Below are 20,517 nucleotides of genomic sequence, written 5' to 3'. Positions count from 1 at the left end.
CACTGGGTTGACTTGGCAAAACAATGCGTAAAAGTCAGCTATCTGCAGCCTTTGCCTTTTGGAACTTGTTTGACTGCAAAAATTCAACACAGTCAGTTCAAACCCACCTGTTTTTCTCTCAGGCTGAAGCGTTATTATTGAGCAGAGAGGTCAAATCATCCCACTTTGTGCATTTGGTGCACCCGCTTTAGGAGCCTTTTTGTGGAAAGTTGGCGTGGATGCGTGCGGACGCACGGACGGACGGAGCTGTCCGTGGTGCTGCAATCGGCCACTCCCCGGCACGCATCACCGACAGCCACGTGACGCACCGTGTCTCTGGCTCCTGATCAGCGCAGCGGGGGACACACACTGCACCTCCTCTTCCACGGAGATCCGCGCATTTTCCACCCGCGCACACGAGTTTTCATCACTGATTCACCTCTGGATTATTGTTTCTTCCCCTGCGTGGGATTTCTGTTTTTAAACAGAACTTGAAGGACAGAACCTGCAAAGGTAATATGCCATGTTTTTAATATTTTAAATTGGAGTTACAGAGTGAAAGTGGATTTCTGTGTCTCCCTCCGTGTGTGTGTGTGTGTGCTGCTGTGATTCATTTGAAAGCAGATCTTGACGCGATGAAGATTTTTCAGGCTCTCAAAGCGATGTGAAGCGCGGTGAGTTGGATCGCGGTGTCAGTTTGATGAAATGCCATTTTCTGTTGCGCCAACTATTTAATGTCCCGTACAAGTAAACAATCTGCAGGCGGAGGCAATAATTAAAGCTGGTTTTCTTTTAATTACTCTCCAGTCGCAGCAGACGATGCAGCTCCAACGACAATAATGATGATTGTAATTAAAGCGCCGCTTTTAGCGCTGCGTAAAAATCTTACGGGGGCATGTTGGTGATGATCTGATGGCGATTGGCGAAGTCCCGTTTTGAGGGGAAAAACATTTAAAAAAAAGGAGAAATGCACAAATAATCATTGCATATAGGTATTGATTTAATGTGATTAAAGTGCGGAGAGGTTATACTGGAAAAAAAAAACGCGCAGCGCCTCCAATGTTCTTTGAAATGCAAACTAATTGCGCAAAATCAACACAAAGCTTTGCGCCTGTTTCAGCCGTGAGCATATTTTTTTCTGATTTGAAGGGCAAAGAGATTAACTACAGTGACGGATGAAATATAATGAAGCTCACGCGTTTTATTTTATTTTATTGTATTCAAATTTTTTTCATCACGTATCACACAATCCAATCACTATGGAACCAATGACGCACCTTTGTCTCCCGTTTTTGGTCTTCAGGTACTCATCTGTGCGTCACAATCCTGCTGTTAATTGCGCTCAAAGTTGAAAGTAGTGCTGCTTTTGATTTGCAGATTGTTTTTGCGCTTCGGAGTTGCAGTGATTCATAATAAGAGTCCAGTGCTGATTGTTTTTTTCTTTCCCCCTCTGATAAAATATTGCCTGCACGCCTCCATGTGTGATGGAATGCATTCACATAGGCTTCCTAGAAAGCTGTCATGTCTTTAATCCAATGATATGGTTTGGTTTGTTACAAAGACTTGGCTGTGATGGCTCTCCCTTAATTACAGCATTAACTCTGACTTTTCATTAAGGCAAAGTGGATTTGGAAGCAGACACTGAGACTTAAATGTTTATCTGGCATTTTTTTCTTCTTTTTTTTTCAGAAAATTGACTGAGGATTGCCTTGACAGACACTGCTTCTTTCTCTGAGATTTATCAGCCAACTTGGCTCCATATGGCATTTTGTCACATCGCTACTGAGGATGCAGGCTGAAGCCCAGAGCAAGGCTTCCAGTATACCCGCCAAAGAATGCTGGCATGAATACCAAGATTCAAGCTGCCATTTCAACTCAAGTGAAACGGTGCACGCTCTAACTGGCACCAGAAGGGACTGTTCCATAATTACATAAATTATACCGAGTGTGCCCGATGGATATTTGAATCCCTGTCAGTTTGCTCTAAATAGTCATGGGAGAGGGGACCTTTAAACAGTTCAAATTATTTTTGCGCAAACAGTGAGAGGTTTGGCCAGCGGCCTGGACAGTGTGTGGTAATGGTATGTGCTGCAGGAGATAAGTGTTGGCAAAGCCTACTGCTATGCAAATTATTTATACTATTTAATCTTTTGTTGTACAATGCACACACCTGCCGACCTATGTAGACAATCAAATATATGCCAGTCTGCCCAATCAAAGCCTGACCGACACACTTTCTGCTGAAATAAGTAAATTAATTCAGCTGAACAGTCACCTATTGACCTACGCAGAATGATTTTACAAAAGCTACATGGCGCCCATATCATATGGGTGGGGCTGCTTGTTTGCTGTTTCCTAGAAAGAGGTAGCTGTCTTGAATTCTCAGGCACTGAGGGGCAGTGGGCTAGATTTCCAGTGTGGAACGCATGCTGCGAAAGTGAAATGAGCTTCAACATGAAAACAAAGAGCTCCCACGGGCTGCTAGTTTACTTCGATGACGAAGGATTTTGTGACTTTCTAGAACTTTTCATACAGAACGGCAAACTCAGCCTTCGCTTCTCAATTTTCTGTGCCGAGCCGGCGACCGTCCTCTCTGACGCAGCGGTCAACGACAGCCAGTGGCATGCTGTCACAATAAGGAGAAACTTCAAGAACACGACCCTAATGGTGGATGACGAGGTGAAATGGGTGGAGGTGAAGTCAAAAAGACGGGATATGACTGTTTTCAGCCATTTGTTTCTTGGTGGAATACCATCGGAGATACTTTCTGTGGCGTTAAGACTCACGTCAGCTGCGGTCAAAGATCAGCTGCCGTTTGCCGGATGGATAACAGATGTAAAGGTCAACAACACTGAGTCTGTAATGATCAACAGTGAAGGGGTTGTAAGTGACCTCTGTGGTACTGCTAACATGTGCTTAAATGGAGGCGTCTGCAATTTAATCAACAACAAGCCCACGTGCGACTGCTCTCAGACGGGGTTCCAAGGGAAGGACTGCAGTGAAGGTAAGACAAATTAATTTAATTCCATTCAAGATGCCCTCCATTGATCTTTCATTAAGCTGGAACATGGGCTGATTAGCTGACATATGTGCATGCACTCAGAGAGTTCCTGATGTATAGTTAGAGAGGACATGCCACTCATATAACATTGGCAAATGGATGTAAAGTTGGCAGCCATATTGTGAGGGGTATGTGTGGTTGGTAAACAAAGTCACCTGCTCGAGAAACCATAACCAATTTATCATATTTCACAAAACATTAGAGCTGAATTCTTGACATATCATGTATGTATAAGCTTGCCAATTATCCCTTTAAAATGAGAGAAACCTGTGAGTGGGCTAAGCACCCTGTTTGTCAAGTTGGTTTTATTTCATGTTTGATATTTTTCAACAAAATGCTAATATACGATTTTCACTCATAAGATTTACCTTCTCTGAAACAAAAAGGAGCCCAAGCTTGATGTTTTTGTTCCACAGTAAAACCCATATGACATACAAAACACAAGATAACCTCTGGAATAAAATGTAGCTTATTTTGGAAAACCATACATTTTAAAGTCCTTCACTGTAACGTCACATTAAAGTAGCAAGGAATTTGACTGATGGATGAGTGGACCGATCAGCTTTTGTTTGCTAGTGGCACCAGCGGGTAAAATATGCATGAAAGATGGAAGCATTAAAGCACAAACAGCTGTCCAGAAGACAAAAAAACAGACTGACAGAAAAGTTTGTTTTTTTCTTCTCCGGTGTGTGTGAAATGGTGTTAATTTGCACCCCCGGGTTTATGTATTTTGTGTGCGTGTGTGTGTTTGTGTGTGTGTGTGAGAGAGAGAGACCATGAGGGAGAGAGCGAGAGAGAGAGAGAGCATGAGAGAGCGAGAGTGAGGGAGTTAATAGACATTTATACAATGTAAATGACTCTTTTACCATATGTTCATGAACAAGCCTTCACTTTTTTGTATGTCACTGAAGCAGAAATTTCTCAGAAACACTCATAGGTCATAAGGGGTTAAATTAAATTAAAATTTGGAATTATTTATTGCAGAACTTTAATTAATTAATAATAATAATAACTAGAAGCACTCAGAGAGTGCAAACCTCCACCAAGGCCATGGTGTCAATGACGCCATAACATCTACACGCCGTGGAATCATTGAACCTAAAAAAGTCTAACAATGATGTTTGCTCAGTAGTAAAAAAAGTTTCATCTGCTGTGACTGGATAGCATGTATCCTTAGCGCTTGGCATCACAGTTTATTGCAACTTGCACCTTTCCCAGAAGCTACTGTGATCTGAGCACTGATATTGATATTGCATGTGCTTATAGACAAAAACAAATAAGAGACAAAATGCAATTTATTATTCAACTAAACTGCAAATATATGAATTTTTTAACATTCATGAAACACTTCTCTAAACAAGGCCATAGGGTCACTGACCCTAAAGAGATTCCCTCCTTGGCACAGTGATCTATTTCTTTTTGTCTCTTTCTCTAAAATTGTATATAATAATCATTAGATTATTAATATATAAACAAAAATAAATGTAAGAAATATTACAATTTGAAAACAAATACACCCGAACGTGATGACAGCTGCAACTGCTTAATGCTAACTTTTAACATTGAAAATGCCATAGACATGCTAACTCGTTAGCATCGGGATCCGGATCGTGATCTGGATCACCACTAAAATTTAATCACTTGTTCCTCTTGGCATTTCCAACCACTCCACAAAATTTCATCAAAATCCATTCAAAACTTTTTGAGTTATCCTGCTGACAGTCAAACAAACAAACGCGACCAAAAACATAACCTCCTTGGCGGAGATAATAATGATGTGGTGTTTTTCCCATTTTAAACATTTTGAGTGAGGGGTACTTTTGGTAAAGAGATCATTTTTAACAAGCTGCTGATTGGTAGTTAACAGGATGGGTTACCATGCCAAATAAATTCATGTCAATGTCATGTATAACTTTAAAATAATTTAGCTGAAAGACCTGTGGGCGGCACGGTGGTTTAGTAGTTAGCACTGTTGCCTAACAGTGAGAAGGTCTCAGGTTCGCTTCAGAACTGGTCCTTTCTGTGTGGAGTTTGCATGTTCTCCCCATGTTTGTATAGGTTTCCTGTGGGTGCTCTAGCTTGCTCCCACTTCCAAATACACACATGTTAGGTGATTTGGTGACTCTAAATTGACTGCAGATGTGAGTGGTGGTAGGGTACACCATGGACAGGCTGCCAGTCTGCTGCAGAACCAACACATAGAAACATGCAGCAACTACTGGGATGACATCCAGCCCCCATGACCCTTAATTACAAAAAAAACAAAACAAAAAACAAACAAACATGGATGGATGTAAGGTCCCTATCACGAGTGCAGACAAGTGGCACAAATGGCATTAATTGACTTGGGACATATTCAACCATATAATGCAAATTAATTGGTGGGAAATGTGAGAACAAAGTAGGGTACTGGAAACAAAGGGGCATTTTTCAGGGGCATTTTGCCCGCATATCAGTAAATCAACCGATCAAACATTGATCTATAATTCCCATTCACGGCCAACATGTCTGGAACCTGGTGCATTGTTATTCAGAGGATGAAGACTTGATGAAGATGTGACTGGTTTTCTGCTGAGGAGAAAGATTTGTGTGCACAACATGGATGCACATGGAACTCGCAGGCAGAAAAGACATAACAAAGGAAGTTATAGTGACTGCTATGATTCGTAATGATGGCATCCACTGCTCTGTATGAAGATTTTGTTCACTGACCAAAGTGCAGCCATTTGAGCCTTTGAGATGGATCTCCAATGCAAATTCTTGAATGAAATGAAGTTCTGCGAGCCATCGCCTGCAGTACTTTTAGCATGTGGAATAAACTGTTCAGTCTGCCGTTAACTGTTGTGCGTACTATGATGTAAGCTTTCGTTTTAAATGGTAAATGGACTGCATTTTTATAGTACTTTTCCATCTGCATCAGACGTGTAAAGTGCTTTACAAATAATGCCTCACATTCACCCCGATGTAAGGGTGCTGCCATACAAGATACCCACACACCATGAGCAACTAGGGGATTAAGGACCTTGCCCAAAGGCCCTTAGTGATTTTCCGGTCAGGCTGGGATTTGAACTGAGGATCCTCTGGTCTCAAGCCCAATGCTTTAACCACTAGACCATTACCATTATTATTAAAAAAAAAAAAAAAATCAAAGCAGGGGTTGTTACACATAATGATGTATTAATGATGTATTATAGTCCCAACCTCTGTGAAACTCTATAACAGGAGGGAGAAAAGTTATTATGATTTAGTTTTGTCCATTAGTTAATGTTTATTAATTTGTTTGTTAATTGTTAATGTTAATGTGTGTTGTGAACCCATTTATGTAAGGCACATATGAGTGTTGGGCTTTTTAAATAGAGCTTGAGACAGCAGTGAAGTTTTGAACTGGTATTTGGTGGTCTAAAAAACATTTTTAATGACAAACAATATGAATATACCATATGTGTGCTGCTTTATGCCTTGTAGAATACAGAGCCCTATCAGAACCTCTCTTGAAAAGTGTTTTAAAGCAATCTAAAGTTTTCTCACTTTTCAAAACATAAAAGTATTGTTCCCTTTATTGCATCATGAATATCAAAACAATCAGTTACAGAATACACTTGCAATGACATTTGTTAGAAAATGAATCTTTATCCTGTTGCATTTAACGGAGGATCAAGAAAAAAACAAACAAACAAAAAGAATCACGCGTGCATGCATGTAGTTTTGATCATAGAGAAACAGAACAGCTGACATTTGCCATTTGGTATGCTTACGTATTTAGGGTCAAGAATACAAAACGGAACATTGACAGGACATTCTGGACTCACATGACATTCCAGCAGGGGGCAGTAAATCATGTTAATATTAAAAGCGTGTGTGTGTGTGTGTGTGTGTGTGTGTGTGTGTGTGTGTGTGTGTGTGTGTGTGTGTGTGTGTGTGTGTGTGTGTGTGTGTGTGTTTTTATTTAGCAAGTTCAATGTAAGCACATAATATAATTCTAAATAAGTTACAAATACATAAATGACACAAGAAACTGAAAACGCTTATTTCCATTGTGGTCCATTTAAAAATCAAATAACAAAATAGCAGTAATACTGAAGTATAATAATAATAATAATAATAATAATAATAATAATAATAATAGTGTATACATGATTACAGGAACCTAAACAATTTATAAATACATTAAGACAGGAAATTAACATTATAAATTACGTAATTAACAGGAAATGAAAGGGTTGAATTCTTCTTCTAAAACTTGTTGAGATCTAAGGTGTAAGGTTCTAAAAACATTCTGGACTCACATGCCATTCCAACTCTTTATAGAAATTTGCATAATTTATTACCACCCTTGAAAAATGTCAGTTACTTATTTTATAAACACTACCCAATCTAGAACACATGGATCCCCACGGGCAACATGCTAGTTGATGCATATTTGTTTAACACACTGATTGACACTGATCAGTATTTTTGCATAGTGGGTGACTCACTGGCATTTGGTCTTTGAAAGTCAATGGCAAGACACTATGTGAGCTACAAAGCAAACTGCTGGAAGCATGATTTGACAAAATATGTAATATTATATACTGTGATCAGTCTAGAGTATTCCATTTCCTTCCATGCTGTGGTTAAGCTTTTAAAGAAATGGAGAAGTGGCTTGGACAGGCTGCTGTTTATAATGACAAAATCTCCTGCAAGGCCTCATTAGTAAAAGATGCAGGTGCTCTCCATCCCCAAAGGTGCGTTGCATTCCTGTCAAACACATCCATGGGGATTAGCTGACCTATGAAACATCATCTCCAGTGGCTTACCTCAAATACAAGAAAAGCACTAATCATGTGCAAAATGGAATGAATACAGCTCATATCAGTCATGTCTTATGATACAATCAGATGTCAACCATAGATATGTAGAAAATCCGATGATACATAATTCATGTTGTATGGTATGATCTAGGAAAATTTTGATTTTGTACTTGACATTTTAACCGCAGGAGAAATAAAGGATAATAAATTCTACTTATCAATACACACTAAGGTTTCAAGGGCTTCTTCTACACTATGAAAAATGTTGCACAGCACAACACAAGTATCAATGCTTGTTTCTATCGTACACACTTGTCATTTTCACAACTATTAACCAAGTATCCTTTGCTGCCAAATGTATGCATGTATATTTGTGTACTCATGGCCTTGTTTGTCTAAAAGAAATTAGGTGTAGTCAAGTGCAAAGCTGATGTATACATATCACAAAAAAAATGCACTTGAGACCACAAAAAGCACAATAAAGAGACGCTCATTTACTGCAGTGAATTTGTAGTATTTTAAGACCACTGCACTCGGATTCACTTTGCAGAAGCGAGTTCACACATACTCTGCGCAAATAGTGCTAACAGGAACAATAAACTCATTTGAACACAAAAATACCAGTGAAATAAAAAATAAATAATGAATGGAAAATACACAAATTTAGTAACATTGGTTTGTACCATGTTTTGATAGAGCCTTTCTCTCTCCCTGCAGCTTGAATTACGTGGACAAATATGGGTGGATTGTTTATATAGGTTGTAAAACACTGAAATGAAAAAGTATTTGCTGGTACTGTACTGGCACAATGGAATGCCCAAAGCACGAAATACTCCCTGTAGAGGGCGTGGGTCGATGCATGAGTGCGCTGCCAATATTATATTCATCAGGTTGCCCACCTTCAATAAAATGTGTGATTTCATCAAATATATCTCACAAATTTAGTGCTAGAAGTGCAAAATCTATTTAAAAAAGCATTCGGTACTTTATCGTTTCCCATAATCCCCCTGGCAGCCCCCTGCACTTCCCAGAATGCACCGCGGCATCAGCAGAGTTCCGGCGTCTCACAGCGCATGTAAACAGTGGTGAGCGAGGATGTGGATGGCGCCAATTTAATGAGTTCACGGGCAATTATGATGATGGCATGTTTTCCCAAGTTGAGAGGGTTATCTAGAGGAGTTGTAGTGGCTGTGATGGACTACTGCCGTGTCCCGATGTTGTCTTATTCATAGACATTATATACGTAGACATCTCATGGACTGCCGCTGCCTATTGGAGCCGACAAATCAGCGCAGCCGCCATCTTGGATTAGTCCCTGTTGTGCCCCCAGTGCATTTATTTGTACTAAGAAAGGTGCATCCCCCACTACAATAATCCATAACTCCCGTAATTTTTACCCGATGTTCCAATGGTTTGTTAGAAACAGAAGAGATTCAGTTACGATACAGGATGCTGTCACACATTAACACTCTGGGGCCAACACCGTCATATACGACTGCTGAGTACAAGTTTTACTAAATTAGAAATAACTTTTTAGTGATATGAGATAGAAATTTACTTTTTTTTTTTTTTGCTGAAAAGGAAACTCTGTGGACTTTCTAGGCAGCCGTCCACCATGTCTGTACTCCTCATAGAAGCTGTGTGATGACGTGTGTAATGTGAGTGTCCAAACGGGAATTGGTTCACCGACACATGGTTTTCCAGTATCCACTCGTACGGCAGAGTGATTTCATGTTGTGAGCCAAAGAGTCTCGGTGAATGAGATACTTCACTATTTTTTGTGAATGTTGTGTTAGATTGAATATGGCTCTCATAACTGATGTGTAAAGAGCAGTGAAGATCAATAAAACACAGACCATTTTGTATATGAGGTCTGTTAGAAAACTATCCAACCTTTTTATTTTTTGAAAAAACTATATGGATTTGAATCACGTGCGATTGCATCAGCCAAGCTTGAACCTTCGTGCGCATGCGTGAGTTTTTTCACGCCTGTCGGTTGTGTCATTCGCCTGTGAGCACGCCTTGTGGGAGTAGTGGTCCAGCCTCCTCTGCGGTTTTTCATTGTCAGGAAATTGGCTTATCGACTGCTGCTTTACTGCATCAGAATGTTTTCAGAAACTGTGAGAGACAGCCAGGTGGAAACCATTCGGAAAATTCAGATGGCTTTCGGTGAAGATCTTATGGGGATCACACAGATTAATGAGTGTTACAACCAGTTTAAAGATGGTGCACAATGGCAGAGGGCATGCCGCGCTCTGAGCGGCGATCAACAGGCTGAAACGACCAGATCATTTCCAAAGTGAAGGCTGTGTTGATCCGGGACGTCGTCTGACTACTACAGAAATGGCAGAAGATGTGAACATAGCACTTTTTTGGCACATTCCACTGTTACAGGAGTTTTTGTCATGGAAAGAGGAGCGGAGGAATTCACCACGGAGCCGCTAATGGCGCGGGACAAAAGCACCTCCATGTTTGTCTCACAGGACATGTTCTAACATGCCCAGCTCTTGCACCATTCGGAAGATTCAGATGGCTTTTGGTGGCTTTTCAGTCGTGTGACTATCCGAGAAATTATGGATGAGCTGGACATGCCACAACATGTCCTGTGAGGCTTCATCACGGCATTGATTTTTTGTTGTGCACCTCTGTCCCGACGTGCGAATTCCTCTGCACATCTTTTCATGCAGAAAAAGTGCTGATGTCCAACTCTTCTGCCATTTCTCTGGTAGTCAGATGATGTCCCGGATCAACAAAGCGTTCACTTTGGAAATGAACGGCACATTCCACTGTTACAGGAGTTTTTTGTCATGAAAAGACGTGCGGAGGAATTTGCGCGTCGGGACGGATGCGCACAACAAAAAAGTAATGCCGCGATGAAGCCTCACAGGACATGTTGTGGCATCAACAATCATTCCACACTCTAACACACTTTATGGAAATGCAATGACCTTTAACAGTAGATCAAATCTTTCTTCTATCAAATACCAAAGTTCCACACAAATTATAACTGGACTGTCCCATTTTAAACAGCTCCTGGACATGTTGTATTTTGAATAAATGTGTGTGAAAATTATTTTCTGCTTTATTTTTTCCTTTCTTATTTCTGATTGTAAATCTTTTTTACACTTATAAAACACCACTATAGCATATATATTCTGAAAGTACAGGTTGTCCTGAAAAAAAGAGACATACTACTTGACTGTGGGATGCAGGGTGAGCTTTTAACAGCAATAATAAAAAATTTATGCCAGGCGAGTGACTCATTATCATCACTCATCGTCAACCACTTTTCCGGGTTTGGGTTGTGGGGGCAACAGCTCCAGCAGGGGACCCCAGACTTCACTTTCCCATGCCACATTGACCACCTTTGACTGGGGGATCCCGAGGCGTTCCCAGGCCAGTGTGGAGATATAATCTCTCCACCTAGTCCTGGGTCTTCCCTGGGTTCTCCTCCCAGATGGACGTGCCTGGAACACCTCCCTTGGGATTCACCCACGAGGCATCCTTACCAGATGCCCGAACCACCTCAGCTGGCTCCTTTCAACACGAAGGAGCAGGGACTCTTCTCCGAGCTCCCCACGGATGACCGAACTTCTCACCCTATCTCTAAGGGAGACACCAGCCACCCTCCTGAGGAAGCTCATTTCGGCTGCTTGTACCCGCGATCTAGTTCTTTTGGTCATGACCCAACACTCATGACCATAGGTGAGAGTAGGAACAAAGATTGACCAGTAGATCGAGAGCTTCGGCTTTTGGCTCATCTCCCTTTTCATCACAACAGTACGGCAGAGCGAATGCATGACCGCCCCTGCTGCGCCGATTCTCTGGCCAATCTCATGCTCCATCGTCCCCTCACTCGTAGACAAGACCTGAACAAGGTACTTGAACTCCTTCACTTGGGGCAAGGCCGTATTCCCTACCCAGAGTAGGCAATCCATCGGTTTCCTGCTGAGAACTATGTCCTCAGATTTAGAGGTGCTGATCCTCATCCCAGCTGCTTCACACTCAGCTTCAAACCGATCCAGTGAGTGTTGAAGGTCACCAGATGATGAAGCCAACAGGACCACATCATCTGCAAAAAGCAGTGATGACAACCTGAGCCCACCAAACTGGAAGCCCTCCTCCCCCCAACTACACCTCAATATCCCATTCATCAATATCACAAACAGAATTGGTGACAAGGCACAGCCCTGGCGGAAGCCAACCTCCACTGGAAATGAGTCGACTTACTGCCGAGCACCCGGACACAGCTCTCGCTTGGTGAGTACAGAGATTGGATGGCCCTGAGAAGGGACCACCTCACACCATACTCCTGCAGCACCTCCCACAGTATCTTCCGGGGTACCCGATCATACGCCCTCTCCAAGTCCACAAAACACATGTAGACTGGGTGGGCATACTCCCAGGCACCCTCCAGGATCCTTGTGAGCGTAAAGAGCTGGTCGGTTGTTCCACGACCAGGACAGAACCCGCATTGTTCCTCATTAGAGGTTCGACTATCGGCCAAATCTTCCTTTCCAGCACCCTAGAGTAGACTTTACCAGGGAGGCTGAGTAGTGTGATGCCCCTGTAGTTGGCACACACTCTCTGGCCCCCCTTTTTAAATATGGGGACCACCACCCCAGTTTGCCACTCCTTAGGCACTGTCCCAGACCTCAACCCAATGTTGAAGAGACGTCTCATCCAAGACAATCCCTCCACACCCAGAGCCTTCAGCATTTCTGGACGGATCTCATCAACCCCTGAGGCCTTGCCACTGTGGAGTTGTTTGACTACCTCAGTGACTTCCACCAGGGAAATTGATGACAATCCTCCATCAGCTTCCAGCTCTGCCCCCACTATAGAGGGTGCTCTGGTCTGATGCAGGAGTTCCTCAAAGTGTTCCTTCCAGTGCTGGATTACATCCTCAGTTGAGGTCAACAGAGTACTATCCTTACTGTAGACAGCTTGGATGCTTCCCCATTTTCCCCTCCTGAGGTGCCTCATGGCCCACCAGAAGCACCTTGGTGCCGACTGAAAGTCCTTCTCCACGGTTGCTCTGAACTCCTCCCACACCCGCTGCTTTGCCTCACCCACAGCAGGACTCCTTCTACAGTCGGACGGCTTCCCTAACCACCGATGTCCACCACGGTGTTCACGGGTTGCCACCCCTTGAGGCACCTAAGACCTTCAGGCCACAGCTTCACATTACAGCTTCAGTAATGGAAGCTTTGAACATTGCCCATTCTTGTTCAATGCCCCCAACCTCTACAGGGATGCTAGAGAAGCTCTGCCGGAGGTGTGAGTTGAAGATCTGTCGGACAGTGGGCTCCTCCGGATGTTCCCAGTTCACCCGCACTATCCGTTTGGGCTTACCAGGTCGGTAGTAATGCCCTCAAACCCTAGAGGGTTAAAAATACATACTTTCATGCTGAAAGACTTTCTCTTATGCTCTTTAACAAGGACATATGCTATGGCATATAGATAAATGCATAAATAAATTTTATAATTTAGTAAAGAAACAAGTTTGGATTGTTCATTTAAATTTATTTCTCTCCCCCCTCCTCTCTCTCTCTCTCTCACACACACAGAGGACACCACTTTAATTTCCTCTGCTTTGCTCACCAGGTTTTGTTACAAAGATGCACATTTCTTTAAAGGCCAGGAAAATAAAGTTTCCAGGGTCTTAAACTATCTTGTTAGGCTTGCAACTGGGGCTGGAGAGTTAAAACCCTTGAAAAAGAATTGTTTTGCACAGTTTCCTGCGTGTGCTGGTGTAACGGCTGCACTATGTGTTGTGTTGTTATGACTCTGCCCATTCCCTCCCCTCGGGACGCGAACTCACAATCCTCAGCATGGGAATCAGACTCTCTCTAACCAGAAAGCTAAAACCCAGGGCTCTGGCCTTGTGACCAGAGAATCCTTTTGAGCTGTTGGGAGTGAGGTTTACTAACTACATCTGCCCAGCGACACCTGCTGGCCTCCGTTACACTCAACCCCCTAAACTCACTTCTATCCGGGTCACGGCACCATTGTAGCGGCTGCACTCTGCGTTGTGTTGTTATGACTCTGCCCATTCGCTCCCCTTGGGTCGCAAACTCACGATGTTCAGCATGGGAGACAGACTCTCTAACCAGAAGGCGAAAACCCAGGGCTCTGGCCTTGTGACCAGAGAATCCTTTTGAACTGTTGGGAGTGAGGTTTACTAACTACATCTGCACAGAGACACCTGCTGGCCTCCGTATACTGGCACTCTGTAACACCAGTGTAGTTAATTTTGTGATCTGGTGCAGCCTTACTTTGTGAAATACAGACACCACAAATGACTGAATCATGAAATGATCAGTGGTGGGCACAGCTAACCAAAAAGTTAGCTTTGATAACCATTAATCCCATAACTGAAAAGTTATCTTTTATGACGCTAAACCAATAAACTGCTAAAAAAAATTATCTTTGTTACAGATAACCGATAACTTTTATTTGGACGTGGCCACATCAGATTACACTGTTGACTTCTGATAAATAAGTTTCACTTTAAGCACCGCATGGGCTTCTGGGTAAATTCAAGGATCACAAACACAAAAAGAATGCACGGAAAATGAATGAATAAAAAAATAAAATAAAATAAAACCCCAAACACTGACATCATCTTTCAAAAGCAGTAAAACACAGTATTAGAAGTCACAGTTTATCTCGGTATTATATACACCGTCATTTATGAACTAAAAGCTGCTGCTTTTTCACACATTGATTGGCAGAGTAAAAGACATGTAATAAATATAAATTCTTACCTGTTAGTTTCAGTGGGATGCATTAAATTCTGAAAATAAAATATTCCACATAAAGCGTCCTGATTATCCAAAATGGTGTGTAAATGGTGAAGAGAAGTCCCTTACAGCTGCGCCGTGAGATCTCCTCTCTCCCACCAAGTCTTGGCAATTAAATTATCCCGTGCCACAAAGAAATAAAATAAAATAATGTTAAAATTAGTCCGTTTTGTTTGTGCCGAGCGGATGGTAACAGTGTAACGTCCAAAGTGAACCTGAACTACATGACCCACAATGCTCGCTTTGTCGACTGACCAATCACGTCTTGCGTTTAATGATATGTCATCAACAAGTGACAGCCAGTCTGCCATAAACCACTGATCTACACATGACAAGGATTAAAATGTTTGATTTTAGGGTTTACAAACTTTTTTGACTCTTAAACTTTGCTCACTTTACCAGCAAAAAAAATGTTAGCTGAGTGAAAGTTATCGGAACTAAATTTATCGGACCAAAATTGGTCCGATGATGGTTTTAAAACTTATCTGAAAAGCTAATCCGCTAACAAAAATATTAGCTTTGATAATTATTGGTTATCGGATTATCTGAACAGTGCCCTCCACTGGAAATGATGGTTCTCAATTCCAAAGAATTGTGAAACAAAAGCACATAACAAGTGGATGGAAAAGCACACAAATGCACTCTTCCTTTTGCAGCATTAATGAAAATTCGCTTAAGAGATACTAGTTGGATAGAAACACAGCTAATGAGAGAGAGTACTAGTTCCTGCTGTAATAATGTTACATGTAAGTATCATTTGTTATGATGACATAATATTACAAATGGAAAAATAACCAAAATTATTGTTCAATCTTATTTGTGAAAGGTAATCCCACACGATCTGGTTTATATACTGTGTCAGTTCTTGCAACCGTACGCAGCACAGAATACCAGCAAATTTGCTCACTCTCCATTGATTCTGGTGCAATCCAATATGGCGGCGATGCTGGATTACATTGCAGCAAGTTATGAGTCCTCTACGTATATAATGTCTATGATTCTATTGTCCATACTTCACGAGATTTGTTTACACTGTGCCCTGAACTGGAACTCTGCTTAAACTGATGGCGCGAGATTTACAACTGCGAAACAGCTAATGTGTAAAATAACTGCTTTTTTTTTTAATTCCTCACCCAATACATTTACGGAACTTAGGAAAGATGAGCGCACACTGATGATGTCATCATAGTTCTTTTTATTTTATTTATTTATTTATTTATTTAGTTTTTGCTTTTTATGATATCTTGGTGTCAGGAGATTAATTTAATTTCAGGTTAGCATTCAATCATCTTTAATAAAAACATTAATTTAATTTAATTTAATTTAATTTAGGGTGGGTGGTTACTCGGGGGGGGGGGCATTCTGGCGTGCAGTTTAAGATTAGTAAAAAGCAGTTATTTGATATAAAACACATTACAAACACTAGAGGTGTAATGGACCATATCTGATCCTTGATCTATGGCTCAGCACACATATGAACTGTTTATCAGTTGTAAAATTTACATAACAATGAGAAATCTAGATTTGTTTTCACAGTGGCACTACATTTTTATGCTGGCAAAGAGAAACTACCAGTTCTCAATCATGATCAGTAACTCGCTTCGGCTATTTCCTTGGTTTCACGCGGGGTCATCACAGCAAACCCAAGGTGGATCTGCATGTTGATTTGGCACAAGTTTTATGCCGGATGCCCTTCCTGACGCAACTCCACATTACATGGAGACTTGTGGCAGGGGTGGGGTTTGTACCAGGAACTTTCCACAGTGAAACCAAGCGCACTAACCACTTGGTCACCACCTCTGCTGTCAAGCATGATCAGTAAGGAGGAGTTAATAATAGACCTAGAAAAGGTACTGTAGAACCTTTCAGCACCACTTATTCAAATATTTAAGTATGTATATATTTGAGCTCGTAAGCATAATTTTGACCTTGTTTGAATTAGAGAAGATCCTCCAAAAATAAATTTGCACTTATGCACCCAATTCAAAATTTTTTTAAAGTCTTAAATGATGTATGCTGTACAGTCATTCCACCCTGGTAAAATGACAGTTCAAGAACATAATGAAAAGCCCAAAATTACCATTCATTCCCATTACATTCATGCCCATAGTAAATGTATGTAAATCCATCATGAATCACTGTTTTAAGGCACTCACATCATCAGCCACAGACTGAAAATATACTTATGTATAAATGAGTAAAAATTAAACTTCTTCTTTGTGTTTATCAGCAGATCACAAACCTGTTTTAGAAGTGCATTCTGCCACCTCATGTATTGGTGTGCTATAACCTAAACCACTGTGTTGATGCACTAATTCCAGTGGTGTGCTTATGAATTTATTTTTTTAAATGAAAACCACTTGCATCTTAGTAAATAATCTTCACCCCGGTGAAGATGGCTACATCTGCTAGCTGTTTTCAAAGTAACAACTCTGCAAATCTCAGTGAAGTGAAATCCGAGTGCCAGCTGCATGTTCATGTGAACAGAGAATGTTAAAAAAAAGCATCTTCTGCCACCCACAGACTGTATACTCAGTAAAGTTTGCTGAGTAAAATACACTCTGCTAGGATAACATTTGGTCCCAGTCTAAATAGAGTAAAATTTACTCTATTATAGAGTGAAATCAGCTCTACCATCTTCTAAAATCAAGTATTTCTACTCCAATAAGAGTTGATTTTACACTGTGATAGAGTTCATTTGCACTGCGATAGAGTATATTTAACTCTATTTGGACTGGGACCATATGTTATCCCAGCAGAGTAAATTTTACTTTACAAAATTTACTGTGTATTTACACGGACAGCTTGTGCTCCATTCGTGGTGTTTGAAGGTTGACATGAATCATGCCAGAAGTTAAGTCCAATCAGTCAGGAACTGAGAGTAGAATGTGTGCACAGCATTTTCCAGTTATCTCCAATGATCACTGCAGTGGGTTTCTCCACACTGCCTGAGTTCACTAAGTCTAATGTGGGTGGAGCTCCAGGGGCAGAAAAAACAAAAGACGCACAACACCTTTGCTGAGTGGTATGGTATGTCTTCTTGGGGTGGACTAAGGGTGATGAGGCTGTGGCAATCTGATGAGTTGGTGCCAGGAGGTGTTCCACATGTAGCAGCTGTACTCTCTCTCTTCTGGGTTGTGATGACTCCTCCCAATCACTCCCCTGAGAATGTGAACTCACAATCTCCAGCATGGGAGGCAGACACTGGGCTCTGGCCAGAGAGTCCTATTAGCTGTTGGGGAGTGAAGTTTACTGACTACGATTGCACAGAGACTCCTGCCGGCCTCCATCACACTCACCTCACTCCCATCCAGGTCACATACCAAAGTAGTGGCTGTTCTATCTCTGTATTGTGTTGACTCCTACCACTGACTCCCCTCAGGGCATGAACTCACAGTCCCCGGTGTCGTCAACCGAACGGTCCCCCCTAAAAATCGGACCGTCCTGCCTTCAGTGCGCATGCATTATTTCGGTGCATCAGCAGCATCAGTTCTGAGCATCAACAGCATTTCACCAATTATCACCTTGTTTCTGCTTAAAACTGCACTCCTGTCATTTACTGTATCTCAATGACATATCTGAAGTTTTTGTACAACAATCATTTCCACATAAATTCAGCATTATTACATAATAAAAGACAGGGGACTGATCAGAGTGCCACATCAGCACATCTGAGATTGATGGGGTGTAGTGCTTACATGATTTTAGAGCATCAGTAGTGAAATCAGGCAATTATCGCCTCGTTTCTGCTTAAACCAACCTCGTTTCTGCTTAAAACTGACTTTAGAATGATTTAAAAAGGTTTTAATTTGTCATCTGGTGGTTAATAATCACATTATTCCCTTTTATCGCTTTGGGTGTAGCCAGTCAGACTCAGAGTCAGTCTCAGAGGCATGCACAGTGAAGGTAGGGTGGACCAATTTTTAGAGGGGGCCGTTCGATTGGCGACACCGGCACAGGGGGCAGATGCTCGAACCAGAAAGCCAAAAACCTGGGCTCTGTCCCTGTGGCCAGAGAGTCCTATTAGTTGTTGGGTTGTGATGTTTACTGACTACTATGGCACAGCCGCTCCTACTGGCCTCTGTCAGAATAGCACTTCAGTAACAAGCGACAGGGTGTTCTATTTTATTTTTTGAAAAACTGTTTTTCGCAATGTTTGTACCACTCAGAACCATGGGTAAAAGTTCTTTGTTTTCATTGTTCTTCAAGTTCTTTTTGAAAATAGAAAACCAAGTTATTGTTGTTTTCCATTTGTGTGCTCCCGTTTTTTGTTTTTTTTTTCCGGGTTCGCCACAGCGGATACAGCCATATTCTCATTGATATTTGGCACAAGTTTTACGCCAGATGCCCTTTGTGACGCAACTCCAGTGTAACCTGGAGAAACACACACAGCTGACGGTGTTCCAAGAGGTCTCCCATCTAAGTACTGAAAATAGAAAACAAAGTAATATTTGTCTTTTTCCTTTGCTTAAAAAATATAACGCAATGCTTAAATTCCCTCGGCCGTTTGAGCATGTACTTTTTAACAGAGTCTGCAGGAGGGTGTGTGTGTGTGTGTGTGTGTGTGTGTGTGTGTGTGTGTGTGTGTGTGTGTGTGTGTGCATACATGAGCTTTTGAAAAGACCAGAAGTTACCTTTGAACACATGTGATGCGCGTGCATGCTGACGTCTGCAAAATGTCTTGTAAATCACTCTAGAGGTGTTATCAGGTTAAAAATCAGCATTTTCAGTTTTTGAAGTGTTATTTCTCTCTTACTTTTACATAATATACGAGAAACATATTACATTTACCCAGAAATGCAGCGGTTTCAGAATGGATTCTGCCATGTGTGATGCACATGCACGCTGACGTTCACGAGATGTCTTGTAAATCACTCCTGAGGTGTTATCAGGTTACAAAGACACATTTTCCATTTTAGAAGTGCTAATTTGTCAATAGCTTTTACATAATATGTGAGAAACCTGTTAGGTTTACCCAGAAACGTAGCGGTTTCCACAGCCAGAGAGGCCAGCCAGTGACATCATGGTGCCTCTCTACTCTGATTGGCTGTCACCCAACCCATACAAATAGGAAGCAGAATGTGACCTTTTGCCCTCTTAAAAAAGGTCAAGGTTAGCTGTCTTTGAACCTGTCCAAGGTCTGTGTCCCAAGAATGTTCCCTGTGAATTAAAAGACCCTGACAGTAATAGGACTGGACTTATGCTGAGACAGACAGACAGACGGATGGATGTAAAACCTTGGCAATACCTGATGGCCATATTTTGATGGCCTCGGGTAAAAATCGGTCTGTTCTGTGACTAAAAACTATGATCTGATCCAAATCATGTTCTTTGAAATCCGTTACACTCCTAACAAACACAAATCACAGACTCCAAACTCCCCCTGCATCACAGTGTACATAACAGTTAAAGACAGACAAACAGCTCTTAATTTATCTTTAAAAGTACTTCAATCAACAGGTTCTGGCAAGTCCACTCAATTTCATGTGAGGTGTTTCAAAAAGTTCAGTTCGCACATCTGCACGTTATGTACATAGCCATGCAGAGTGATCAGTGGATACTCTTCACACAGTGAATGTAACAGCTGTTAAAGGCTGCAACATGACATTCTGGTGAATACAACCATCACGGGACCATCCAGCATTTTGTCTCTGCTGAGTGCACACTCTCTTCCCATGCAGATCCATTTTCTCACCACATCCTCTCCACACCTTTCACTTTTGTCTGTTCAATACCACAGCATTGTGCACCTTCCACATGCAGTTTAAAAGCACTCTGACTGGTTGATGTTAAGAAATGCCTACAGAATGTCCACAGCATGCCCTTGAATAATGTGGACCCCCTTTGTACCCAGCATTGATGTTTACATTCAGAAAGTGTT

The 20,517-nt window shown here is 41.6% G+C and overlaps 1 protein-coding gene across 1 annotated transcript in view; it reads left to right on the top strand.

Annotated features, from left to right (window-relative positions):
* The first annotated feature begins 229 nt into the window (after positions 1-229).
* Positions 230-20,517, top strand: part of LOC117523030 (neurexin-1a-like) — a 976,202-nt gene continuing 955,914 nt past the window's right edge. Inside the window, exons 1-2 of the mRNA XM_034184449.1 lie at positions 230-492; positions 1,669-2,983. Of these exons, the coding sequence (XP_034040340.1) occupies positions 2,272-2,983 (712 nt within the window). The 5' untranslated portion in view covers positions 230-492; positions 1,669-2,271. The remainder of the gene's footprint in view (positions 493-1,668; positions 2,984-20,517) is intronic.

The sequence above is a fragment of the Thalassophryne amazonica genome, chromosome 13, assembly GCF_902500255.1.
Source record: "Thalassophryne amazonica chromosome 13, fThaAma1.1, whole genome shotgun sequence".
In the NCBI taxonomy this organism is placed as follows: Eukaryota; Metazoa; Chordata; class Actinopteri; order Batrachoidiformes; family Batrachoididae; genus Thalassophryne; species Thalassophryne amazonica.
Note: the sequence above shows the minus strand (reverse complement) of the source record. Positions and strands in the feature narration are given on the sequence as shown.